Source organism: Aspergillus lucknowensis (assembly GCF_044049455.1).
Source record: "Aspergillus lucknowensis strain CBS 449.75 chromosome Unknown BJX67scaffold_102, whole genome shotgun sequence".
Taxonomy (NCBI): Eukaryota; Fungi; Ascomycota; class Eurotiomycetes; order Eurotiales; family Aspergillaceae; genus Aspergillus; species Aspergillus lucknowensis.
This window is the reverse complement of record NW_027263646.1, coordinates 1-24225: the sequence shown is the minus strand read 5'-3', so window position 1 is coordinate 24225 and position 24225 is coordinate 1. Positions and strand designations below refer to the sequence as shown.

General features: G+C 52.9%; 9 protein-coding genes across 9 annotated transcripts; 4 read left to right on the top strand and 5 right to left on the bottom strand.

Moving 5' to 3' along the window:
• Window positions 1–501: 501 nt before the first annotated feature.
• BJX67DRAFT_386584 (M1 family metallopeptidase) lies at window positions 502–3266 on the top strand (the record flags this gene model as incomplete). Its single annotated transcript, XM_071034099.1, has 3 exons — window positions 502–650; window positions 712–3082; window positions 3135–3266. The coding sequence occupies 3 exons, from the start codon at window positions 502–504 to the stop codon at window positions 3264–3266; spliced, it is 2652 nt and encodes an 883-aa protein (XP_070880398.1).
• A 344-nt stretch (window positions 3267–3610) lies between these two features.
• hxB (putative molybdenum cofactor sulfurase protein (HxB)) lies at window positions 3611–6666 on the top strand. Its single transcript, XM_071026760.1, has 2 exons — window positions 3611–4068; window positions 4139–6666. The coding sequence occupies exons 1-2, from the start codon at window positions 3954–3956 to the stop codon at window positions 6598–6600; spliced, it is 2577 nt and encodes an 858-aa protein (XP_070880397.1). The 5' UTR covers window positions 3611–3953; the 3' UTR covers window positions 6601–6666.
• Window positions 6667–6705: 39 nt separating this feature from the next.
• On the bottom strand, window positions 6706–7707 carry BJX67DRAFT_368690 (mitochondrial 54S ribosomal protein mL59). The gene is made up of 2 exons (XM_071030659.1): window positions 7033–7707; window positions 6706–6964 (listed from the first exon to the last, which is right to left on the bottom strand). The coding sequence occupies exons 1-2, from the start codon at window positions 7633–7635 to the stop codon at window positions 6923–6925; spliced, it is 645 nt and encodes a 214-aa protein (XP_070880396.1). The 5' UTR covers window positions 7636–7707; the 3' UTR covers window positions 6706–6922.
• Window positions 7708–7837: 130 nt separating this feature from the next.
• BJX67DRAFT_368688 (putative mRNA splicing protein (Prp39)) lies at window positions 7838–10910 on the top strand. Its single transcript, XM_071030658.1, has 4 exons — window positions 7838–8088; window positions 8155–8370; window positions 8439–8542; window positions 9024–10910. The coding sequence occupies exons 1-4, from the start codon at window positions 8020–8022 to the stop codon at window positions 10405–10407; spliced, it is 1773 nt and encodes a 590-aa protein (XP_070880395.1). The 5' UTR covers window positions 7838–8019; the 3' UTR covers window positions 10408–10910.
• Window positions 10911–11504: 594 nt separating this feature from the next.
• Window positions 11505–13920, bottom strand: BJX67DRAFT_368682 (high affinity methionine permease). Its single transcript, XM_071030657.1, has 5 exons — window positions 13363–13920; window positions 13074–13305; window positions 12574–13024; window positions 12248–12512; window positions 11505–12180 (listed from the first exon to the last, which is right to left on the bottom strand). The coding sequence occupies exons 1-5, from the start codon at window positions 13460–13462 to the stop codon at window positions 11606–11608; spliced, it is 1623 nt and encodes a 540-aa protein (XP_070880394.1). The 5' UTR covers window positions 13463–13920; the 3' UTR covers window positions 11505–11605.
• A 499-nt stretch (window positions 13921–14419) lies between these two features.
• atg1 (serine/threonine protein kinase ATG1) lies at window positions 14420–17458 on the bottom strand (the record flags this gene model as incomplete). Its single annotated transcript, XM_071034098.1, has 3 exons — window positions 14420–14559; window positions 14618–17222; window positions 17333–17458. 3 exons carry the CDS (start codon window positions 17456–17458, stop codon window positions 14420–14422), a joined length of 2871 nt encoding a protein of 956 aa, XP_070880393.1.
• A 1537-nt stretch (window positions 17459–18995) lies between these two features.
• Window positions 18996–22195, bottom strand: BJX67DRAFT_28694 (putative phosphatidate cytidylyltransferase). Its single transcript, XM_071026739.1, has 3 exons — window positions 21903–22195; window positions 21221–21831; window positions 18996–21154 (listed from the first exon to the last, which is right to left on the bottom strand). Exons 2-3 carry the CDS (start codon window positions 21732–21734, stop codon window positions 19098–19100), a joined length of 2571 nt encoding a protein of 856 aa, XP_070880392.1. The 5' UTR covers window positions 21735–21831; window positions 21903–22195; the 3' UTR covers window positions 18996–19097.
• Window positions 21846–22498, top strand: BJX67DRAFT_28702 (uncharacterized protein). Its single transcript, XM_071026741.1, has one exon. It carries the CDS (start codon window positions 21958–21960, stop codon window positions 22408–22410), a length of 453 nt encoding a protein of 150 aa, XP_070880391.1. The 5' UTR covers window positions 21846–21957; the 3' UTR covers window positions 22411–22498.
• Window positions 22499–22586: 88 nt separating this feature from the next.
• BJX67DRAFT_386577 (uncharacterized protein) lies at window positions 22587–24182 on the bottom strand (the record flags this gene model as incomplete). Its single annotated transcript, XM_071034097.1, has 1 exon — window positions 22587–24182. One exon carries the CDS (start codon window positions 24180–24182, stop codon window positions 22587–22589), a length of 1596 nt encoding a protein of 531 aa, XP_070880390.1.
• Between the last annotated feature and the right edge of the window lie 43 nt (window positions 24183–24225).

Sequence of the window (24225 nt, the reverse complement as noted above, 5' to 3'; positions counted from 1 at the left end):
CAACTTTTTCCAGGTCATGTCAATTCTTTGCCGAATTTGGGCTAGATCCGTTTCGTTGCCTTAGGCAGGACAATCCGGGGATTCACCGCCTGCCCTCGACGGACGGAGCAGGAGTTGAGATTTGCAGCTTTCCGATTTTCTTGAATTCATTATTCTTGTCGAGGCTGGTTGTCCTGGCCCATTGGGACTCATTCTTCCCTAATCCATCCTCTACTCCGCCATCGCCTTCCCCTCCTCCTCCGCCGCTCGTTTTTTTCACTCCCGAGGTCCCTTCGTATCCCGCAAGAGTTCATGCGTCGCCTCTCCTCCAGGCGGGTGCTAATTCCGCTGAACTCGGCACGGCCACCGCTTTCTCGACCTCCCAAGCTTCCCCTCCTCAGCTCTCGCTCGCTCTCAGTCTCTACCCCTCCATCCTCCGTCTCCCCACCTTCCACCAGCAGATATTTGCCCCGACACTCCCCTCTTGCCCAAACTTCAAAGCGCTATTGTTCATATCGCAGGATGTGCGGCTCACAGCGTTCCAATGCCTCTGGCTCAACCAATGTTCCCGGTCGTGAGGTCCTTCCTACAAACGTCAAACCGGTCCACTATGATTTGACTCTTGACCCGAACTTCGAGACCTTTAAGTTTGATGGAACGGTAGTTATCGAGTACGGTTGACCTCTCTGTGCCTTCTCTTGAAGTGGGCTACCCGCTGACAGTTCATCGTAGCCTACAGGTTGTCGAAGACACCACGTCCATCTCCCTCAACTCTAACGAACTTGATATCCACACAGCCACTGTTTCTGCTAAGGGATCAGTAGTCAGTTCTTCACCCGAGATCTTGGTCAACAAGGACAAGCAAGAGGCGACCATCAAGTTCTCCGATGCGATTCCTGCTCGTTCCTCCGCTCAGCTCAAGCTGACATTTACCGGAACTCTCAATGACAACATGGCTGGATTCTACCGCTCATCGTACAAGACGCCAGAAGGCGAGACCAAGTACATCGCGTCAACCCAGATGGAGCCCACCGACGCCCGCAGAGCTTTCCCCTGTTTCGACGAGCCCGCGCTCAAGGCCAAATTCACTGTTAGTCTTATTGCGGATAAGAATATGACATGTTTGGGTAACATGGATGTCGCGTCGGAGAAGGAGATTGAGGGTGGGAAAAAGGTCGTCAAATTTAACACGTCTCCGGTCATGTCTACGTACCTCGTTGCTTTCATTGTTGGCCACCTCAACTACATCGAGACGAACGACTTCCGGGTTCCCATTCGTGTCTATGCAACACCGGATCAGGACATTGAGCATGGTCGTTTCTCCTTGGACTTAGCTGCCAAAACGCTCGCGTTCTACGAAAAAGCTTTCGATAGCGACTTCCCGCTTCCAAAGATGGATATGGTTGCGGTCCCGGATTTCAGCGCTGGAGCCATGGAGAACTGGGGTTTGATTACCTACCGCATTGTCGATGTGCTTCTGGATGAGAAAACTAGCGGTGCTTCGCGGAAGGAGCGCATTGCGGAAACCGTTCAGCACGAGCTTGCCCATCAATGGTTCGGAAACTTGGTTACCATGGATTTCTGGGATGGCCTTTGGCTTAACGAAGGCTTTGCCACTTGGATGTCATGGTACTCTTGCAACAGTTTCTACCCCGAGTGGAAGGTTTGGCAGACGTATGTCATCGACAACTTACAGAGCGCCCTCTCTCTCGATTCCCTTCGCAGTAGCCACCCAATCGAAGTGCCCGTGAAGCGCGCCGATGAGATCAACCAGATCTTTGACGCTATCTCTTACTCCAAGGGATCATCTGTCCTGCGTATGATTTCCAAGTATCTGGGAGAAGATACGTTCTTGCAGGGTGTCCGTAACTACATCAAGAAGCATGCTTATGGCAACACGCAGACAGGCGACCTATGGTCAGCGCTTGCTGATGCTAGTGGGAAGCCTGTGGAGGAAGTCATGGATATCTGGACGAAGAACGTTGGATTCCCAGTGGTTACTGTCTCGGAAAACACGAGCACGTCCTCCATTAAAGTGAAGCAAAATCGATTCCTGCGAACAGGCGACGTTCGTCCTGAGGAAGATACCACGATCTTCCCAGTCATGTTGGGATTGCGCACTAAGCAGGGGATTGACGAGGATACCCTGCTATCTGAACGTGAGGGCGAGTTCAAAGTTCCCGACCTTGATTTCTTTAAACTTAATGCCGATCATTCCGCTATATACCGCACATCTTACACCCCTGAGCGCTTGACGAAGTTGGGTGAGGCAGCTAAGGCAGGCCTACTCACTGTTGAGGACCGCGCAGGTATGATTGCCGATGCGGGTGCCTTGGCTTCCTCCGGGTATCAGAGCACCTCCGGGCTGTTGTCGCTTCTGACGGGCTTCGACAGCGAATCCGAATTCGTTGTTTGGAATGAAATCCTAACCCGTGTTGGTGCTTTGCGAGCCGCATGGATCTTCGAAGATGCTCAGACTCGGGATGCGCTAGAGGCATTCCAGCGGTCACTTGTTAGTGAAAAGGCACACACTCTAGGCTGGGAGTTCAAGAGCGACGACGGCCACATCTTGCAACAATTCAAGGCGCTCCTGTTCAGTGCTGCTGGTATGGCTGGAGACAAGACCGTTGTGAAGGCTGCACAAGATTTGTTCCAGCGCTTCGCGGCCGGTGATGTTAACGCTATCCATCCCAACATTCGTGGTAGCGTCTTCTCTATTGTCCTGAAATATGGAGGAGAGAGGGAGTACAATGTTGTTTATGATCGCTTCCGCAATGCTCCCACGTCGGATGAGAAAACGACCGCCCTCCGCTGTCTTGGAGCGTCTGAGGATCCAGCACTTATCCAGCGTACCCTAGGGTTGGCCCTGGGCGACGAGGTTAAGAGCCAAGACATTTACATGCCTCTTGGTGGCCTTCGGATCCACGCACCCGGTATTGATGCCCGTTGGGCTTGGGTGAAGAGTAACTGGGACACACTTTACCAACGTCTGCCGCCGGGCCTTGGTATGTTGGGAACCGTCGTCCAGATTTGCACAGCTAGCTTCTGCACTGAGGAGCAACTGAAGGATGTGGAGGGCTTCTTCGCCGGCAAGGATACGAAGGTGAGCTCTATAAAATTCTCTGCACCCTACACGTCACTAACTTTGACTTTAGGGCTTCGATCGCGCAGTCGAGCAGAGCCTCGATGCAATCCGTGCCAAGGTCAGCTGGGTCAAACGTGACCGTGCTGATGTCAATTCCTGGTTGAAGTCAAATGGGTACCTTCAAAATAGCGGCAAACTCTAGGACATAGCCTGGTATCTAGTTTTGATCTCAGGGGCATTATGATTCTCCATAGTGTATGAATATAACTCCACTCGAGAACAAACATCCGCGTGCGGTCGCTCCTTTAGAAATAGGAAGTATAGGCCGTAGCTTGAAGAGGTTGGGGGTGGGGTAACATGTGTGGTTAGCTGAGTGGTCCTTATTTCCACAGCCCCGCGGTAGCCGGCGAGGATCATTGACAAAGGTGGGAGTTCTTCCACCACATCGTCTTCCGCACTCTCGGGTATATAAAGAGATATCAACAGTGTTGTTGAACCTTTTCCCTGAGCCTTGTCTGACTTCGCTGAAGGAGCTTCTCAATTTTGTTTCGGTCGGGGCCGTCCTATTGACCAGTGTCTTGGATACTTGTCCGCCACTGCTCTTTATCGGCCAACTCCGATAAGAAGAGCTCAAAGTGTGACCGATGAAGCGCTGGGAATCCCCACGTCCTTCAGATCTTATATCTCTACGGTTGATACGATAGCTCGGAATGAGTCCCGCGATGAATAATCACAGTTGATGCACATTCTGCCCCGACTTTGACCACCGCCACCTATTGGTGAAGAGCCATAGCTGTCCCTCATATTTCCCCAGACCTATCGCCACCTGCGCGTCGAATGATGTACAATCGACCTGGATAATGCTACAACGTTGTTTCGGTCTCATTTAATGTCTGCGGGTATGGGTTACCGTGCGGATGCTTCCTATCCTCCAGCGGCATATTGCTCAGGATACTCAGACGACGTCGACGTCATACGGGAGCTCGAATATCCCTTGCTTAAAGGTCAGCCCAACAATTCGCCCCCATCCGGTTCGGTAGAGAATTGCTGTACTAAAACGTCTTGATGCCATAGATACGACCTACCTTGACCATGCCGGCACTACGCTCTACGCCAAGTCGCTGATCGACTCGTTCGGCCGTGACTTGACCAGCCATCTATATGGTAACCCCCATTCTATGTCCGCGTCATCGCAACTATCCTCTCAACGAGTGGATGACATTCGCCTACGGGCTCTCCGTTTCTTCAACGCGAACCCGGATGATTTCGATCTCGTCTTTGTGGCAAATGCCACAGCCGGGATCAAGCTCGTCGCAGACTCTTTACGTGACTTCACGCCCAAGGGTTACTGGTACGGGTACCATGTGGATGCGCATACGAGCCTGGTTGGCGCGCGCGAGCTTGCAGGGGCGGGAACTAGATGTTTTGTGACAGATGAAGAAGTGGAGGCGTGGATATTGGGACTGGGCTCAGAAACTGCTGGTTCCCCGAAACTCTTTGCATACCCTGCACAGTCAAACATGAACGGCCGTCGGTTTTCAACGCGATGGTGTGAGCGAATCCGGGGTCAGCAAAACGGCGCGAAACAAGACGTCTATACCCTTCTTGACGCTGCGTCGCTTACCTCGACGTCGCCACTTGATTTGAGTAATGCCTCAGCCGCTCCGGATTTTACAGTCATCAGTTTCTATAAGATCTTTGGATTCCCTGATCTCGGTGCGTTGATCGTCCGGAAGAGTGCCGGCCACGTCTTTGATAAGCGGAGATTTTTCGGTGGCGGCACGGTCGATATGGTCGTGACAGCGCAGAATCCGTGGCATGCGAAGAAGCAGCCTATCCATGAGAGATTGGAAGATGGAACCTTGCCGTTCCATAGCATAATTGCGCTGGACTCGGCGTTTGACACTCATCGTCGTCTGTATGGTTCTATGGAGAGCATTTCGTCCCATACACGCTTTCTAGCTAAGCAGTTATATCAAAGAATGACGGGACTGAAACATTACAACGGGGCCGGGGTATGTCATCTATATGTGTCGCCAAACTCGGACTATGACGACCCCTCTACACAAGGGCCGATCGTTGCTTTTAACCTGCGGAATAGTCGCGGAATGTGGGTTGGTAAGTCTGAAGTGGAGAGACTCGCGAGCATAAAGAATATCCAGATCAGGTCGGGGACGCTTTGCAATCCGGGAGGCACAGCAACAAGTCTTGGATGGTCTGGAGCGGACATGCTTCGCCACTTCTCTGCTGGGATGCGTTGTGGAGATGACTACGATATCATGGACGACCGGCCAACGGGAATCTTGCGAATCAGTCTCGGTGCTATGAGCAGTCGAAAAGACATTGACACCTTCATGGCGTTTCTCGAGGAGTTTTACGTGGACAAACCCCCGGAAGGGCTGGTAGTGCCATTAACGGAGATTGCGCCACTCCAACAACCAACCTTCTACGTCGAGAGTCTCTCCGTCTACCCTATCAAGAGCTGCGGGGCGTTCAGAGTCCCAGATGGACAGCGATGGAAGGTCCGAAGAGAAGGGCTAGCTTGGGATCGGGAATGGTGTCTTGTTCATCAGGGGACGGGTGTAACCCTCAATCAGAAACGGTATCCTCGCATGGCCCTGATCCAGCCGACGATTGATCTTGCCCGTGGAATCCTACACATCACATGCGGAGACGGACTTGCAACAAAAGGCAAATCGCTAGAAATCTCTCTCCGCCGTGATACCATGAACTCCGTCACAACGACATCATCGTTGTGTCAGAACGCTTCGAAGCCATCTACCGTCTGCGGTGATAAGGTAGTTCTCCAGACGTATACCGCCCCCGTGGTATCCAACTTCTTCACTAGCTTCCTCGGTGTGCCTTGCACATTGGCAAGGTTCCCTCCGCAATCGTCAACTAGATCACCATCTACTCGAGTCATTTCGCGGCGAGAATGGCCTGGCCAGAGCCATGCAACCCCCAAACCCAGCATGCCAGGCTCATTCCCTCAAGGACCATCCTCTCCAAGTTACACGAATCGGAATCCGATCCTCCTTTCCAATGCAAGCCCTCTACTACTCATATCGCGCTCCTCCGTAAACCGTCTTAACGAATCCATCAAATCAAACACGCAGACTAACTCCAACACCAACACCAACACCAACTCTAATGGCGGTAACACCAAAAAAGCCGTCGCAGCAGACGTATTCCGGGCCAATGTTGTCGTCGCAGAGACCCTACCAACCGCAGAACGGCCCTATCTTGAAGATACATGGCAGTCACTATCCATCGGGCCTGAGCAGCTACGGTTTGATGTTCTCGGATCGTGTGAGCGGTGTCAGATGGTTTGTGTGGACCAGTATACCGGACAGCGCGGTGATGAGCCATATGCTACCCTGGCCAAGACGAGGAAAGTGAATCGGAAAATATTGTTTGGGAGGCATATTTCGCCTATCGCTGGGGATGGTGATGGGGATGGGCATGGATGTGGGGATTGTTTGGGGACTGTTATGGTTGGAGACGTTGTTCGGCCGTTGTCTGAGGGTGAATCGTGATACTCCACTGTCTTGTCTTTATATACCCGGTTCATAGCATTGTTTGGGCCAATGCGTCGTCATTAGTACCCTTTTGATTCAAGGAATTCAGGAACCAAGCCAATTTAGGTTATGCAGTGCGTCTGGCGCGAGTCATGAAAGTAAAGGTCTATTTTTACAATACATGCGAACAGAAATGAGAAGAAAGAATAGAGATAACTCCCATCCCGAGTGCCGGCTCAAATTGGCCGGATTTTCCATAGTATCGATCTGTACAAGTCGAGACCAGAAACCAACCCATAGATCGTACATTACACAACCCTGACACCAGAAAGTGACGAATTCACCTCTTGGGCCACTTCTTCCAGCCACGACCATGACCTCTCTATAACACGAAACCATTAGCACATCCCACAACAGGGCACACGAAAAGTGTCGTAAAAGAAAGCTCACCTGCTTCCACAACCGAATCATCTCCGGCATCTCCAACATAGCCTTCTTCCGATCCTCAAGTCTCGTCTCCATCGTCCTCTCCCACTTATGACCCTTGACCTTCTGCCCGATACCCGTCCCCTTAATCTGCAGCCCGCCCTTCTCAGCCTGCCTGGCAGCCTTGTACTCCGTGCTCTTGGGCCCGGGCGGCAACAGCGCCTCAACGTTGTACTTTATTGCGAGCTTCACAAGGTCAGCCTGCTTGCGCAGCCCATATTTCGGGCCTCTCCAATGTTTGCCGCGGTGGACTTTGCGCGGGAGGAACGGGTTCGGGTATTCTGGATTTGAGTACAGGAGGAGGCGGGAGGGCAAGTTCGGGTCGAAGCCGGGGCGTTTGTAGCCCCCTGCGTCTCGGTCTGGGGTGTAGGGGGAAGGTGCGGAGGATGAAGAGGAGACTGAGTCACTTGGTGTCTCTGTTGGTGTTGGTGTTGGTGTTGATGCTGGTGTTGGGTCTGGTCTGACGGCCGCGGAGTAGATCTGGGGAGGGTACTTGATGAAGAAGTTGCGGAGGCGTTGGGGGAGTTTGCTGAAAAGTGATCCGTTGGCTACCTGTGTCGTTGCCATTGTGGAAAACGAGAGTCGGCACGGATTGCCCGTGGTGTGAGGGTGTAAAGAGGAATCCTCCGTATCTCTCTTTTGCTGCGCGAGGATGTTGAGGTTCTGGAGAAATTGCAAGTCTTTGGCGCTAAACCGGATTCGGATGAGAAGCTCCGATCGGAAGAAAAAAAGGGCGGCGCGATTCTCCGTCCATCTTCCAGTGGCTGGGAGACAGCTTCATCGAACTTTCGCCCGAGACACTCAGCAATCTTCAAGTGCTTTTCAACGGAAACGTTTTCTTTTAACCCTCAGTTGGCACCCGTGCCAACTACTTATCTCAGCCCTCGGTTAATTTCGTCGAAAACTGCGGTGTCGCAAGTGGTGCCGAGATCCTCGACTTTGACGGCCATCATGGCGGATTACAACTACGGGGGCTCTGAGGAGGAGAATGCTGAGCTGAAGAAGCTGGAAGCTGAGCTGGTATGATGCGATGGCTTTTATAATATCCCTTTTGCCTCGTTAGTAGCTAACTGAGACTCCCTCTAGCTCGACGATCCCGACAACTTCGAGACGTGGGAAAAGCTCGTGCGCGGCGCAGAGGCTCTTGAAGGAGGTGTCAACCGGAACTCCAATCCGCAGGCGATTACCACAGTCCGCAACGCCTATGATCGGTTCCTCGCGAAATTTCCCTTGCTGTTTGGCTACTGGAAGAAATATGCCGATCTCGAATTCTCCATCACGGGAACTGAGGCAGCGGATATGGTAAGAAACTCACGCCTATACCTTCATTCGCTCGTTCATGGAGGTTTCTAATCGTGTCTGTTTTGTAGGTGTACGAACGAGGCATCGCGAGCATATCTTCGTCCGTCGACCTATGGACCAACTACTGTTCCTTCAAAGCGGAGACATCCCACGACACAGACAACATCCGAGAGTAAGTAGATAAGAGCTGGTTTCCTTTCCTTCCCCGTAACCAATACCGATGCAGCACCGGCATGAAAATCATGAGGCAGAACGCCATGATGCCTTACGGCTCATTGAGAGCAGCTCCCTTGGTGGGTGAGATGTCGCCGACCCGGATTCGACTGGAGTTTACTTCTCACCCATGGCGTTTCAGGGCTGTTTCTTCCCCCGTAGAAAACTGTGATTTGGACACAAGCACCATCTTCCTTGCACCGCCACCTTCATCCACGAATCCTGTTCGGTGGTTTATCCTACGCGCTCGATGACGAGCAGGAAAAGAAGCCTCCACGAACTGAACTCTTAGTTGTTGAATTGTTTGGGCTCGCAGCACAGAAAGATCTCAATGCTCATGTTTGCTATCCTTGTCATTCTGCTCCTCTCCCTCCCCGCTCCCGTTCCTTCTACCCTAAATCCGTTATGTTCGCGATGTGGCTAATTAGTATGGCTTGCAGACTCTTCGAACGGGGCGCGAACTGTGTTGGGCTAGACTTTCTTTCCCACCCATTCTGGGACAAGTACATTGAATATGAAGAGCGGGTGGAGGCCTTTGACAAGATCTTCGGCATCCTGAGCCGAGTCATTCACATCCCGATGCACCAGTATGCTCGCTACTTCGAGCGCTACAGACAGCTAGCACAAACGCGGCCCCTGGCTGAGCTAGCACCTCCCGATACCCTGTCACAATTCCGTGCTGAGCTAGATGCCGCTGCAGGCCAGGTCGCTCCAGGCGCAAAGGCAGATGCCGAGATCGAGCGTGACTTGCGGTTGCGTGTTGACAGTTACCATCTTGAAATCTTCTCCAAAACACAAACAGAGACTACGAAGCGCTGGACATATGAGTCGGAGATTAAGCGCCCGTACTTCCATGTCACTGAGCTAGATGAAGGCCAACTCTCGAATTGGAAGAAGTACCTTGACTTTGAAGAGGCGGAAGGATCGTACCCTCGGACTCAGTTCTTGTACGAGAGATGCCTTGTGACGTGCGCTCATTACGATGATTTCTGGCAGCGCTACGCCCGCTGGATGTCTGCTCAGCCCGGGAAGGAGGAAGAAGTACGGAATATCTACCAACGTGCAAGCTGCCTATATGTGCCGATTGCCAACCCAGCAACTCGCCTCCAGTATGCCTACTTCGAGGAAATGTCTGGGCGAGTGAGCGTGGCCAAGGAAATTCACGAAGCTATTCTTATCAACATGCCCAATCACGTTGAAACGATAGTCTCCCTAGCAAATATGTGCCGTCGTCATGGAGGTCTTGATGCTGCCATCGAAGTGTACAAAACGCAACTGGATTCTCCTCAATGCGACCTCGCTACTAAGGCCGCCCTCGTCGCTGAATGGGCCCGGTTACTCTGGAAGATCAAGGGCTCTCCCGAAGAGGCCCGTCAAGTGTTCCAGAAGAACCAACAGTACTACATGGGCAGCCAAGCGTTCTGGAAGAGCTACCTCACCTTCGAGCTAGACCAGCCAACAAGTGCGGCAACAGAGGGCACCCAATACGAGCGGATAAAGTCAGTGATCGAGGACATTCGGTCGAAGAGCGCGCTTTCGTCAGAGGTTGCCAGGGACCTGGTTCAGATCTATATGGTCTACTTGCTGGAGCGCGGTACTCAGGACGCCGCGAAGGAATACATGACGCTTGATCGAGAAGTCCATGGGCCTCCATCTGTCTCCAAAGCGAAGACTGGAGGCACTGAGCCAACGCCCCAGGCCGCACCCCCTGCTCCTCCTTCACTGACCCCTGCTCCCCCCGTCGCCCCGACCCCAGAAGCCACCCAATACAACTATTACCAGCAGAGCCCTGTCAATGGTGGTATCGGGCACCCCCAAGCTTGAAGGTCGCGGATCTTGCTAGCAATATCCCCGCTATCTCCTCAGCCCCGAACGAATTTACTCCCGTTGGAGGGGTATCCGGTTTGTCTTCGCCCCGTGTATAACACCGCTGTTTCTCTTACGTTATTTCTGAATTCTTCAACCCCCAGCGATCACGCTTAAGCAGGGTTGGAACAAGTCTTCCTAGTTCTCAGCTACGCAGCAAACGAAATCATGTTTGACTTGATTGGATTGACATCGTCGGTTTGGACACTGCTCCCGTTATATGCTTACCCCACGCCCCCTAAATAGCCGCCCCGCTATCTAGTTCGTCAGTTAGATAAGGCGAAAGCCAGCTGAAATTTGAACGTGTCTGAAGACGTCCGTCCCTGAAGAGATGTATTTACACCATTATCAAGCTCTCTTCCCTTTTCGTCTCTATTCCGCCATCAGATACAAAGTGGATGTTCGAGGCACAAATGTTCAAAGGCAAGCAACAAGACACACAAGGCAGCAGATAATGGAACGGAAGTAAAAAAAAAAAAAAATAAATAAATAAATAGTGACAGGGAGAGAAGACCAAGAGAATGAAGATCTCCGAATCTCAATCGGCACTTTCCTTTCGTTTCACCAACGTAATCACGTGATCCAATTCCCCCAATAAATCTCTGCATCCACAGTCTTCTTCTGCCTCCATACATACATACATATCATTCATTCATCACGCAGCATTTCTTGTACAACGGATGTTCCCACGGACCGTATTCCGAGGTGGAAATGGGCATCTGATTGTCAGAGCTCCTTATGGGGGTTTTTTGAATTTGCTTGCCAGACGGAAGGACCAGTTAGTTTGAGGGGCTCATGACTGATGTTTTTGTGGATGGGCTTCCCATAGATGGCTGGGACAATAACTTTGATCTGTAGAGTGTATTTTATCTGAGGGTGTCGGTTTGTTTCATGTGTAGGAAGGGATGCGGTAGGGGGGAGGGATACTTAGGATTGTTTTGCTTGTTATGTGATGTGAGCTCACCTGAACCCCTCTGAGGGCTGGGGGGGTGGGAGTTCCAGAATGAAGAAGAGAATTGAAGCTGTGTCAAACATCAGGTCCCAGACGAGAGAGACCTGTTCTCGGAATTCTATACGCTATGCTGATGCAATTACTATGTACTCGAAGTATTAACTACTCTCGGCAAAACCCAAACGCCCCCGCCATGCAGCAGCATCAAAAATGCGCGCTCCCCTCCTTCACCCTCGAGACTGGCAACTTCGTAAACACACTCCTCGACCACCCATCCGCATCAACAACCGTCTCCTTAACAAGCACGTACCCGCCAATCCTCGGCAGCGCAACCGCCCAGACAAGGTAATAAACCGCGCCTGCGGCAAAGATGCCCAGCGCCACGACGCAATGCAGATAGTATGGCAGCTCTTCGTAGACGTTCTGTCCGTCGGAGGGAGGGATGTATGGCGCGATGACGAGGTATATGTTCGAGAGGCAGAAGAAGACGGTCACGGGGAGGGTGGCCTTGATTCCGGGCGTCCAGTTGGGGAAGTTCGTTTCCTTCGTGAGGTAGATGTAGATCAGGCCTGCGGAGACGAAGACGTTGACGATCGCAAGGGGGTAGGAAATCAGATTCACGAGGAAGTTGTAGGCGTCCCCTGGGGGTGGGGCAAGCATGATGATGATCGAGACGACCCAGTGCTCGAAGAGGCCTGCGGCGGGGGATTTGAAGGGTTTGTTGCTAGCCCAGAGTTTAGAGAATGGGAGGACCCCTTCACGGCCGAGTTCTTGGACAACTGTGCAGGTTCGTCAGTATTGGTGGTTTCGGTAGGTGGTAAATTAGGGAATTGGGGAGGAACGTACTTCGACCCTGCGAGAAGATAACGGAAAGAACGTTGCCAAAGGCGGACAGCGCAACAAAGACAGACATGGCCTTTTCCGCGCGGGGACCGAACATGTTACCGAAGAAAGTGGCTGCGACGATCTGACCGGATTCGAGCATCTGGTCCTTTGGGACAGCAGCGAAGTAAGCAATGTTGACGAGCATGTAGAGAACGCCAACAGCCCCAACGGCAATCGGGGCAGCGATTCTCAAAGTGCGGGTAGGGTTCTTCGTCTCGCTCAACGCCTATACTGTCCGTTAGAAAGATGGCAATGAAGAGAGTGCGCTGGTCGTGGGAGATACGTACGTAGTTGGCGTTGGAGTAGCCGATGAACGACCAGATGATATTGTATAACGCCGTGACGATACCATATCCACTACCTGTGGTTCCCTCAAACGCATTGCTGAAGTTATGAGGCGTCTCAACCTTGGTATGGCCACCCAACGCCACCCAGCCGGTAACGACGATAATGAGGATGACCAGAAGTTTGATGATGCCCAGAAAGTTTTGGAGGCGAAGGCCCCATTTCAGAGCGAAAGCATGGATGAGGAATGCAGCGGTGATACAAGCCAGCCCGATTCCACGCTGATTCCATCGGTCAACCTCAAGCTCGGCAGCATTCAGGATGTACTCTCCAAAGACAACGCTGTTACTAGCCGCCCATCCGAGCAGGACGGCGTATGCAGCAAACATAGCCGTAGCCAGGAACTTTGGCTTCTTATAGACATATTCCAGGTAGTTCTTCTCACCACCGTTCCTAGGCTAGTTAGTATCATCAAAACGGGTACAAGACTGGTTGAAGGTACCTAGGGATAGCAGTGCCCCATTCCAGATAAACCGCAGTACCGGCAACGGCAATCACGGTACCAGCGACCCACAGGAACAGTGACAAGCCAACACTACCAGACTGCGACAGGATCGTACTCGGCGTGGCAAAGATACCGGTTCCGACGATGCGGTTGAAGATCAGGAACGAGGCACTGACAACACCGATCTGGCGACGATCGTCGGGAGTGGTGTTGAAGATGTTTCCCTCATCTTCTTTTGGTTAGTCGGATCAGGACCTGGCCACGAAGGGATCAGAGCAGAACGTACAGAGCTGGGAGATACCGTCCGCACGGCGTGGGCCGTCGGTGTCGGGCTTTGTATCAAACACGGCATCTTTCTGGGGAAGCGGGCCTGGAGTAATATCCATGATGAGAGTGACGGAGCTCGCTGGACTGCGCGTGAATAGAGCGGACGTCCAGCCGGTGCAAGTCAAAACGTCGAGGACCGTGATATATAAAGCAGCGAGGATGATGTGCTGCGCTCGTGTCTGATGCAATCTCACCACACTGACGCTAGAAGCTCAGGGTCGTATGCAACGAAAGGCAGTGGGCTCGGCAATACTTGTCACCTCAGACATCCGCAGCTGGGCGTCGAGCAGATTGTGAGAGGAGTAAATTCTAGAAGGGCGTCTTCGCTCTGGATAGCATGGTCGAGACTGCTGAGGACGCCGTGGGAAGCCGAGCAAGACAGCACGCGACGGTGATGGGCAGCCTGGGCAGCAAAAGAGAATGGAAGAAAAGAAAAGGCTAGAAAAAGTCGAGAACGCCATCTTGTGCTCTGGGGGTTCCTCGTCAGTGAGTGGTCCGTGATGGCGTTGGAAGAGGACGAAAAACTCATCTCGAGGACCCAGACTCGGGCAGCTCCACCACCAGCGGCCTTTGACACACCAAAACTCGATCACGCAATTTTCACCTTTCTTCAGCAATCGTCTTGATGTAACTCTGATATTCTTCTCGGATTTTTCTCTCCTGCAGTGTGCGAGAGTATATATACAGTACAGCAATCATATCTTCCCAGAACACGCAGACCCGACATCACTCCAGATCCTCCGTCCTCGTCCAAAATGGTGGCAATTTATCTTCCTCCTCCAACTCAAAACGCCCTGGTATAAACTTCCAAAATAAAGTAACAGTCCCGTGCAGCAAAAGTAATTATAGACTTGTGCGAAGCTCCCCAGTCATGTCCAAGCGAGGTACCGAAATGGAAAAAAAATAAAAACCCTGTATAATAAACTCCTCGTTAAATGTAGCTGGAGAAAAAAAAGGTAGACACGGCGAAACCACTGCATGGTCCAGCATGCAGGCAAGTGTTTATTCTTCATCGCTCACTGGGGAGAAGTCGCCCCTGTTGCATGTGCCAGATTCGAGGGGACAATCCTTCCACTCGGAGGGGGAGTTTGTCGCTTCGCTAGAATAGCCAACTTCTTCCGCAAGACTGTCAGCCGAGCGCGTATGCTCGTTGCCACTGGAACAACAGGTTAGACCATCGGAGCGAGAGTAAAAATCAGGACGGAAAGTCTTACACTTCACCACGGCCTCCCGGTCTTCAACGCGCATACTGTCCAGCACAATCTTGTCGGGGCCCTCGCTACCGCTTCCCCGACCAGAATGCGAAACCTCCTCGACTTCCAAAACAGCTTCCAGCATCCGAACGGCAGTAACATAGGCAATCTCGCACCCGGCAAGGTCCTCATTCGCAAGCTCGTGAATAGCAGCTGTTCGACTCATCTCAACCGCACGGTCGTACATCAACTTCTCCGCCGTTACGCCGGGACTGACTACAACGTCCACGGATGTGCCGGAACCACCCGACTCGATCGACTGGTTGTTGGGATGGCTTGGATGGTCTGTCGGGAGTCGTTTTTGCGCCTCGATCAGCTTGAGACGGACGAACTCAGCCTTCTCCAGCACCTCGTTAAATCGACTGCGAACCCACTGCACGACTTTGTTGATTCGATTTCCCACAAGTATGCTATTGGGGTCACCTCGACCGATTCCGGACTCAGATAGGGCATCACCCCGGTTCCTACGGTTCCACCACGCACCAGCGATGTCCATGGACTTAGCTAGTAGGGCCAATGCCTTCACGTATAGAACCAGAGCCTCCTCCGAAAGCGTCACAACGGCGTCAGGCGTTAATTCGCCGTCTTCGGGGTCGTTACCTAATGGCCTGGGGGTTCCGTCCGCTTGAACGGACGGGGCTAATGGTATAAGCTGTTTGTATTTCACCTCTGCGAAGCCGTATACAACGTCGCTTCGGGTGGCGCATTCTTCGAGCTCTTTGACAGTCTTTGTGTCCTCATCATAGCTTGGCTGAGGCTTCGAGTCATCCCCAAGAGTGATCAAGCCGGCAGGGGCTATAGGGTAGGCTGGGAAAGGGTTATAACCCAATGGGGGCGAGCGGCCCCCTTTAGTGAGGGTTAAGGGTGGTGAGAATCCCATGCCAAGTAATCGTCCGCTTGCCATATGCAATGCCTTTGAGATTGCCGATGTTGCAGATGTAGGGCTTCGGCCGTACCGTCGCTCATAGGACCCTTGGCGAGTGTGTCCGGAATCTGCTCGGGACCGCCCTGTGATTACCTGGATTGCCTTGCTAGGAGAACCCTGCGGTGATGCTGCCGTGGTAGTCGGAATAGCCGGTGTTGTCTGCCGCCGTGGAACGGCCGCGGCATGCTTAGGTGCTCCTCCTCGGATCCTAGGATCGTGTGCCAGCTCATCCGCAAAAGCATTCACCTCAACCGCCCGTTTCTCCACGACAACGTAATCGCGTTCGAACGCAACATCTTGTGCGGCACGTTCGCGTTCTCGTTCTTCATTTACCGCAGTTTTGTCAGCCGGTGGCGTAGCAGAGTGCGTGTGTCTATTTCTTTGGCGCTCCATGGTATTCACCGATTGGTTGCGATCTATAAGCTCCTGGCGTCCAGGCGCCGTTGCATGGGAAACTACGTACGGCCTTTGTTGGGCGGCAGCAGCGGGTACAGGCTTCTCCGCTGAAGAAACTTTGTCGCCGCTTCTGACCCTCCGCATCGGTTCGGGGGTCGAAGGGACCTGTGGTCTCTCATTGTGGGGTATATATCGATGGGGCGGTGGATAACCGCCTTGTTCCTCTTCTTGATTCTGAGTGCTTTGGGTATCTTGTTCACTTTTCGTCTTCTGAGGGGTATCAGGTCTGGATCGCGATACTCTTGGTGTAGGCTCCCTGGCAGATACTTCTGGTGATGGACGGGTTGGTGTGGGGGTATCTTCAGCTTTTAGCCCAGGGATGGGGCCCGTTATAATGTTATTCTCAAAGAAATCCGCAAAAGACATTCGCTCAACAGGATTGCGCTTTAAAAGTCGGCGTATAAGTGCTTTGATCTCATCTGAGGCAGGATTATCAGCCGGAAAGACGATACGGTCATTTGCTACCTCGATCTTTTGCAGCAACTCGACGTGATTTGATGCTCGGAAAGGCGGTTTTCCGACTACCATTTCGTAAAGTACCGTGCCGACAGACCATAGGTCAGCCTTGGCATCGTACTTCTCATACCGCAAAATCTCAGGAGCCATATATAACGGGGAACCACACAATGTCTCTGCGAGAGAGGTGGCGGGAAGGGATCGCGCGAAGCCAAAGTCCGCGATCTTCAGCAACGGCAACGATGTCAGCCCTGTCGCAGGATTGAAGGAGTCGTCACTGCCTTTAAAGGCCGGCACTGGCGGCTTCTCGTCCTGAGTTGGTGACGGTGCAGGGCAAAGCAGTAGATTCTGAGGCTTGATGTCACGGTGAATGAGGTCTCGTTCTCGAAGGAACTTGAGAGAGCTAGCTAGCTGCTTGAGAAAATGGCGGACAAGAACTTCATTCAGGGCCCCAGCCTCGACATTTGGGTACTTCGATATCATGTGTCGAGTGAACTCATGCTGCGAAAGACTATTCCGTCGCTTGATGAATTGTGACAAGTCGCCCAAAGCACAATACTCCATTATCAGGTGGATATGAGACGTGTTTTCGTAACAGTCGATGAGTGCCACGATGTGCGGGTGGAAGAGGCCCTTGAGAATATCAATCTCCAAGGACAAGTTGTCCTTGAGCTTCTTGTTGAGCTTGTTCAAGTTCACTGACTTGATGGCCACGAAAGTCTGCGATTTCTAAGGAGAACATACCCATTAGCAAAGAGATTACATGTCAACGCCGGTTATGACCATTTCAAATGCAGAGCCTCGTGGGCGGGAGCAAAAGTCTGAGGTTCGTGACGCACCGTATGAAGACCTCGATAGACAGTAGCAAAGCTGCCTCTTCCTATTTGATCCAACCTCGTGTAGCGGCCAATAGGCACCTCACTATATGTCTCCTTGGAGCTCCTTGGACGCTGTGAAGATGCCATGGCGACAGCAGGGCGAAGATAGAGCCCGAAGACCAATATCAACGAAGATCAATCAACACCCTGTCAACCACACAACTACCTCAGCAACAACGACCTAAATGATGGAGGAAAGAGGCCCATCAGGGTCGGGTGTAAGAGGGCTCAAGTCGATGGAGGAGGGTTCGAATTAAGGATGACGATGGTAGGCAACGGTGGAGGAGGAGAAATGTGGAGAGGGAGGAGAAGGTGATGAAGGCTAGGCTCCGGCGGATGGGAGAGATGAAAAGAAGCTTGACGTTGTCCGAGTGATTCAAGGCTAAAATCTGTTTCGTCATCGGCAAGAGGGCGGTGAGACTGATACCCGCAGGATACAGAAAGTCCAGAGCTTTCAATATCTGTTGATGCCCCGTCTGAAGAACTGAGTATGGAGTTGGAGGGTGGGCGGAAGGTTATCAGGCTAAGGGCTGATAAGAGGAAGAAAGGTTAATGGGGAGAGGGAGAGGAAAATTGAGTTAGGCAAGGAAGGAGAAGCTGCAGGCTGTGATAAAAAGTATCAACTTGTAAGGAAAGGGTGGGAGAGTCGGGGATGTGAGGTTGAAGGGCACAAAGCGAGCTTCGTCGGTTGGCGATGCCGTTGGGGGAGAGCGTGACCTGCGATAACAAGCAAGAAGTGGCACCGCTGATCATGGACCGGAAAGGCGGTCAGGAGGGCGGCGTTAGGCTGATGGACGTGGAGTTAAGTCACCACAGCTAGGCCTTGTTGGAGGACGAGAAAGGTCGTGGGCGCTGAATGTGAAGAAGAGGAAGAGATGGAAAAGTCGACGACAACCGAAGGATGGGCAGGGATGGTAGATGGATGATAAGAGCTGGGGGCTTGCGGATCAACGGCCAGGAGCAGCAGCAGAGTTGCCTTGCAGCCTGAGGCCGCGCACCATCACGTTATCGATTAGATAAGAGTCGTCAGGCTCCACCAAGCCCCAGCGACTCGACCAGGACGACCTGGTCTCGCCGGCCCAGAGGCAAGCCTCGACTCTCGCAATCCTCCCTCACTGTGACTCAAGACGACCTCATCAACACGCAAAGGCTCATCATCTCCCCGTTCCACTTGAGGACCAAGGGTTTCTGCAGTCGGGGTCCAAGGGCAAAACTCCGTCCAGTTGCATTAAGCCTAGGCAACCCCTCAAATGACTCACCCTAGCAGAATCAAATGCACTGCCGTCCACTCATCACGCCCATGGCTGCTGCTCGGACTGATAAGGTTGGATTCGACGGAGATGAGTTCCCATTCCAAGACTGAAGTCAGGTTTCCGTCGCCTCCGCTCCTCACGACGATCGGCAGTAGTCGAACTTCCCCTCACCAGGGGGGTGAGCGAAGATGCAGCGTGCTCAGATATCCTTCTTCCACACCCAATTCAACACAAATGGCAACGGCGACGTGGTTGGTCCAGGTCACCTGAACCCTGCATATGCCTGTTGATAACAAAGGCCTGTCCACCTGTTTGCACGATTATCAAACTACTAAGACCAACATCACGTACTGTATTCTCCACCCCCAGAGTAACTTGAAGGCGCGTAAGTCGTATCCAAAGAAGATCATATAGTATCTATGTCTCTTTAAGCTTGTGTTGTACAGCATATATCATGTCTTGCCATCGTCTGATCAACGTCCCAATCCCCGCACGAGCAGCCACAGCACGACCGGGACAACCACGTTGTCATTACATCCGGTTAAGACAGCTTCGGTTGCGCTGGCTCCGCTGGCTGCTAAAACAGCCTTAGTCATGGCCGTGATCCAGGAGAAGCGTTTCGGTACACCCGATCCACTCACAGGCCACTGTCCCAAAGCCAGCCAGCCTTGTGCGAACACTGATCCAGCAGTCACCGCGATCGCAAAGGCCACGCTTCCCTCGATAGATTTACCTCCACCCCAAAACCACTTCCTCCGGCCGAAGCGGCGCCCAATCAACGAAGCCGCTGCGTCTCCTAGGCCAACACAGATGATTCCGCTAACCATGCTGGTATCTCGGCTCTGAACATCCCATGATCTCCAAGGGAAGTCCCCCGTGCGGGGAACGTCGGCTAGCGCGAGCCAGAGAGGAACGGCGCACCCAACAAGCAGGAATATGTGGGAAACAATGACCGGGCCACGGTAATCGCGGCCATCCACATAGGGCTCTAGGAAATAGGTCAAAGGTCGAGAAATGGGTGGAAGTTGGGAAGCACGAAAAAGGTCCAGGAGTAGGAAAATAGCCAGCGCTAATGCCATGGCAAGGGCACAAAAAGCAGGATCAACGTAAATCGTGGGCAGGAACATCATCACCATGGTGCCGTGGAACACTTTGCGCCTGGTGTCCACCTCCGCAAACGTGCTCAATCGCACAACTATTGCAATGCCAGTTATAAGGACAGCTAGGCAATAAGCTGTAATCATGAGACGCGTACTAGCTTCCCCAAAGAAGGCCTGGCGGAGGTGTTCGACCCGACCGAGGTGGCAAAATGCGTTTGATAAGCTATTATCCAGGCGAGGTGGTATCGGAATCCAGGATTCCAGGCTCGAAGTGATAACCCAGAACCTGAACCAGGAAATGTTCCCAAGCAAGTATCCCAGCGCCCAGCCAAAGGGGTCTTCCCCTTGCAAAGCACGTTCACCGACATACTTTCGCACAGGTCCCAGTATGATACCCAGGACGGACAGATAAACGTAGACCGCATAGAGCCATTTGCGTACCTGCACCTGGGGAACAGTCATCGACAAGAAGGACGCCAGGTCGGGTGCCATTGACCGCTTTCGTCGACCTCTGGGAGTCGTCCTAACCTTGGCAAAGCGTTCGGTTTCCTCGAAAGTCGCGGATGTTTGTTTTCCAATGTGGTCTTCCACTGCAGCATTCTCAACAGGGCTCTCTGGGGGAGATTTTTCTCGAGAGTCGTGTGCTGTACGACGCGAGGTGGATGTCAAGTGTCCATCTGGAGAATCGCTATCCGAGGTAGGATCTTCGGAAGAGCCAGCTTGGCTCAATTTCTGGCAAATCCTATGATCCAAATAATTCAGGATGCTTTTCGGAGAGCTGGAACCACTGGGAGAACGTCGAAATTTCCAGGTGGGGATTCGGGCGAGAGAAACCTCCCAGTGAAGGACCTGGCGGCAAAAGATAAAAATACACATGCTGCCCAACCAGAGCAGCGCTTTGAGAATTTCCGCCTGGGGTGAGAAAGCGAATAGAAACAGATTAATTAAAGCAGTCGTCAGAAGCTGTAATTCCGCTGGAAGGATACTGGTAGATAAAAGGAAATCTAGAGTGGGTATCAATGCTTGGTGCAAAGGGAAAACAAGAGTCAAAAGCTCAGAATCATGGCCGCGGAGAGAAAGAGGTGTTGGGCGAATGCGCCCCCAGGACAACTGCTCCGAGACGATAACGGGAATCAGGGTGACCATCCAGTGCACCACACTATGTCCGTGTACCGACTCGTGCATGGGGATGACCGGGTGTGGGATAGAGGCGAGCGCAAGGAGGATGTTGGGGAGTACCAATGAAGGGCGATGGTTCGATAAGGAGAGGGAAACGTAAACTGGAATGAGTATTGGGTATAGAAGAGGCGCAGGGTCGAAGGTGGTCGGGATGGCAAAGGAGGAGAGCCTGGAGAGCCGAAGGCGTCCATTTCGGTTCAGCGGGTATAAGGCGTATAGACCGAGGATGGTGAGGGAATAGGCGATAAGTTCTAGTCATTCGAGATGTTCGTGAGTGTTATGAAGAGGCAAATCTCAAAGCAATATTCCCAACGTACCCTTTTTCCACACCCAAGCAAGCGATCTCGCACTCTGCTCACCCAAGACCACGGCGCCCACTGAGAGCAACAGCCCGGCCTCGAAAGCTCTGCGTATGATCTCAACGCGTCTTTTTGTCTTGATCTTATCCTGCAGCTCCCAGATGTCCGTCTCGTTGTCACCAATAGAGCTCCGTCGCGAGCTCCGCGAAGTTGAGCGGGCCAACGAGGGCCACCGCTGTAGCCCTGGAAGCCACAAGTCATGATCCGCAACCCCATTCCAACTCGGACGAGGGTTTCTTCGTGATCCAAGGGGCGGTGCCGGCAGCCCCTTTAGCAAGCCTGTGCTCTCGTCGTCCGCCTCGGTACCGCTGTCACTGGACGTTCGTGTCCGGTGGTGAATAGAGCCGTTGCGGTGGTATGGATGGGGCGATCGGGACTGTGACCGGAAGTTTCTAGAGGCAGCGGCATCGGGGTCGGGCTGTATCGTTTTCGGAGGTCGCCCCTCGTCCTCCTGGCTTGTCGAAGAGGCCATGGCCCCATGGATGTCGATGATCAAGTTCGGGTTTTACAGCGCGAGGAGCGTCATGATCGAGTGCGGAAACTTGGGTCGTGTGAGGGTGGGAAGGCCGCTAAACCCCAGACAAGTCAGTCATTAAAGCAGCGGGGCTGGGACAAGAGGGTGGAATATGGCTCAGCAGACCTGACAGGAGCAACAGACATGAGCGGATCAGTGGGGAGAGGAAGAGGGAGGGAGAATGCTTCGAAGGACGAAGGATGGCCAGGATCGAAACTTGAAAGTTTTGGCGTTGTCCGCTCAGCAGCTGTTTCTTGACAGGCGGAAGGCGGGCGCGTTTTCAAGGTTCCCTGGGCCCATCATATGCCTTGCTCACCACCAAAGAGAGACAGGAGAGGAATTACAGAGGATTCTGTTCTTTATCATCTTCTTTCTCATCATCTACTTAACTCCTCCGTCGAAAGAGAGCCACTCGCCTGAGTCTCGCCTCTCTTTTCCTCTTCTTCGCATCTTTTTTCCTCTCTCGCGCCTGTCGACTCAACGCTTTCCCAACATCGGTCTTAGCTTCGCCCGACCCAGAGGACAAAGCTTGGGGGACTTGCGCCAATCCAATCGGCTGGATGACACAACACGTCCAAGGGAGTCGAGAATAGCGGAAACCTTTCCAACAGTCGCCCGCGACGATGACTGGTGAGACTTCTGCCGGGCACACGTTAGCCCACGCTTATCGTCCAATCAGCTGTCCCACACAGTCCCTGGATGTTGAGGGTGGCGGGACGCATGTTCGGAGGTTTTCGAGGATCTAACGCCATCAGCGGCGCTGCTTGAGTGAAATTTTCGACGCGGAACAGCTCGGACTCCAGGGGGTGATCAGGTCTGTCTCTGAATGATGATGCCTGCGGCCAATGCCCTCCCATCAGCACCCCAAACCGACTTGCAGGGAACCACCTGACCTGGGAAGGAATCTTGGGGCACGGGTCGACAGCTGTAGATAACGCAGTGAGAGCCACGCGGAGACACAGCGGACGCCTCGAAAGCACGGTGGACCAGCAATTTGAGATCGAATTCGGGGGCCCCTCCATCAACCTCGATGCACGAGTATCTCTGGTTTTCGTTCGTGATGACGTCGATCGTGCGCCCGTACTCTGTTTCAGTCCGAGTTACCTTCACCCCCTCGCATCTGTAGCCCATGCCTTGCCACTCAATGTCACTATTCCTGGGTAGTTCATGGACTTGGACTGCGAGAAAAACCGGCACTCGGCTGTCGGACTCATGCTCCAGTACGTCAAAGTTTGGAAGTCGGGGATTGGTGAACGCTTTGGCCTGCTCTCGCCCTTGGCGTCCATATTTGATATCCCACACGTCAACCGTTGACTCCTCCTCAGACTCCGGCTCCTCGATCAAGTTATGCATTCTCTGCCAAAGCTTCCACGCAAGTCGAGCCCTGGTTCTCATGTGTTCTGACCCGGTGAAGAAAGCAACGGTTCCTAGCCACCAACTCACCTCCATAGCTATTCCTATCCGCCACATATGCTGAAGCGAAAGGACTGCCCGCAAGCAATACGTTTGAGCCCAGGAGGGGTCGCCAACTCGGGACTGGCTATCGGCTAACTCCATAGATGCTGGCTCAAGAGGAATTTGCCCCGCAATGTATACCGCTCGCTCCGATCCTTGTAAAGGTACAGACATGGCCTGCGAATAGGGCCCGATATTGGCAGGCGCCCAGTAAGATCGGGACTGGACATGGAGGCCGTTGCGTTGAGCCCTCGAGCCCAGATCGATGACCAGGGAGAGCATCACTTTTACCCCCTCTGGTAGAGTCTCGCCACAGGCCACTGTGGCTCTCGCAGGGGGGTTAGGTTTTTTGAATAGCGAGACGTAGACGTTGTTCATCAAAGGGAAATCAGCCATCGAGCGAAGGAGGACCGTAGTGAAAACAATATCAGCCGTCGTTCGAGGACCAACACCTTCCTGGGCAGCAGCGTCCAAGATTGTATGGACCTTCTCCGCAATAGCCTCCATCTGTTCAGCAACCCCAAGACCAGCCTCAGGCGCCGTAATATTGGACACAGTCCATAGCCCCCCATTCACAGACTGAACTGAGTTCGCAGGCAACCACGCAAGCTTCTCCACTTCACTTCCCTCATCCTCATCCTCAACCCCATCCCACAGCCACTCCAATGCATCAGCAAAAGCCCCATCCAACAAGACAGGTCGTCGAACACTCTCTGGCGTAATCCCATCACCCTCATCACCTTCCTTAGGCACAGCCCTCGCCCCCCTCAACTTCAGATACGCAACACCCCCTTCGCCAACCCTCACCTCCCTCCCGGCCTCCTCAATTTCAATCCTCCCCTTCCACAAAAATCTCGGCCCATCCACAGCAAGCGTCTCATACTCCCCTCCCTCCCCCAAAACCGCACCGCGAATATCCTCCCCGCTATCACCCACAACAAACCTCCTCATCCCCTTCACAATCCTGCCCCGGAACTCGCTTCCCCCCGTAGAC

What these genes read in the sequence shown, in the direction of transcription:
- hxB (XM_071026760.1), top strand. Translation starts at nt 3,954, where the DNA reads ATGTCTGCGGGTATGGGTTACCGTGCGGATGCTTCCTATCCTCCAGCG. An exon ending in CGAATATCCCTTGCTTAAAG is followed by an intron (nt 4,069 to 4,138) that starts GTCAGCCCAACA and finishes TTGATGCCATAG; the next exon opens with ATACGACCTACCTTGACCAT.
- BJX67DRAFT_368690 (XM_071030659.1), bottom strand. Translation starts at nt 7,635, where the DNA reads ATGGCAACGACACAGGTAGCCAACGGATCACTTTTCAGCAAACTCCCC. An exon ending in TGATTCGGTTGTGGAAGCAG is followed by an intron (nt 6,965 to 7,032) that starts GTGAGCTTTCTT and finishes TTCGTGTTATAG; the next exon opens with AGAGGTCATGGTCGTGGCTG.
- BJX67DRAFT_368688 (XM_071030658.1), top strand. Translation starts at nt 8,020, where the DNA reads ATGGCGGATTACAACTACGGGGGCTCTGAGGAGGAGAATGCTGAGCTG. An exon ending in AGAAGCTGGAAGCTGAGCTG is followed by an intron (nt 8,089 to 8,154) that starts GTATGATGCGAT and finishes GACTCCCTCTAG; the next exon opens with CTCGACGATCCCGACAACTT. An exon ending in GAACTGAGGCAGCGGATATG is followed by an intron (nt 8,371 to 8,438) that starts GTAAGAAACTCA and finishes TCTGTTTTGTAG; the next exon opens with GTGTACGAACGAGGCATCGC.
- BJX67DRAFT_368682 (XM_071030657.1), bottom strand. Translation starts at nt 13,462, where the DNA reads ATGGATATTACTCCAGGCCCGCTTCCCCAGAAAGATGCCGTGTTTGAT. An exon ending in GGACGGTATCTCCCAGCTCT is followed by an intron (nt 13,306 to 13,362) that starts GTACGTTCTGCT and finishes AACCAAAAGAAG; the next exon opens with ATGAGGGAAACATCTTCAAC. An exon ending in TGGGGCACTGCTATCCCTAG is followed by an intron (nt 13,025 to 13,073) that starts GTACCTTCAACC and finishes TAACTAGCCTAG; the next exon opens with GAACGGTGGTGAGAAGAACT.
- BJX67DRAFT_28694 (XM_071026739.1), bottom strand. Translation starts at nt 21,734, where the DNA reads ATGGCCTCTTCGACAAGCCAGGAGGACGAGGGGCGACCTCCGAAAACG. An exon ending in TGCTTGGGTGTGGAAAAAGG is followed by an intron (nt 21,155 to 21,220) that starts GTACGTTGGGAA and finishes TCGAATGACTAG; the next exon opens with AACTTATCGCCTATTCCCTC.
- BJX67DRAFT_28702 (XM_071026741.1), top strand. Translation starts at nt 21,958, where the DNA reads ATGCTTCGAAGGACGAAGGATGGCCAGGATCGAAACTTGAAAGTTTTG.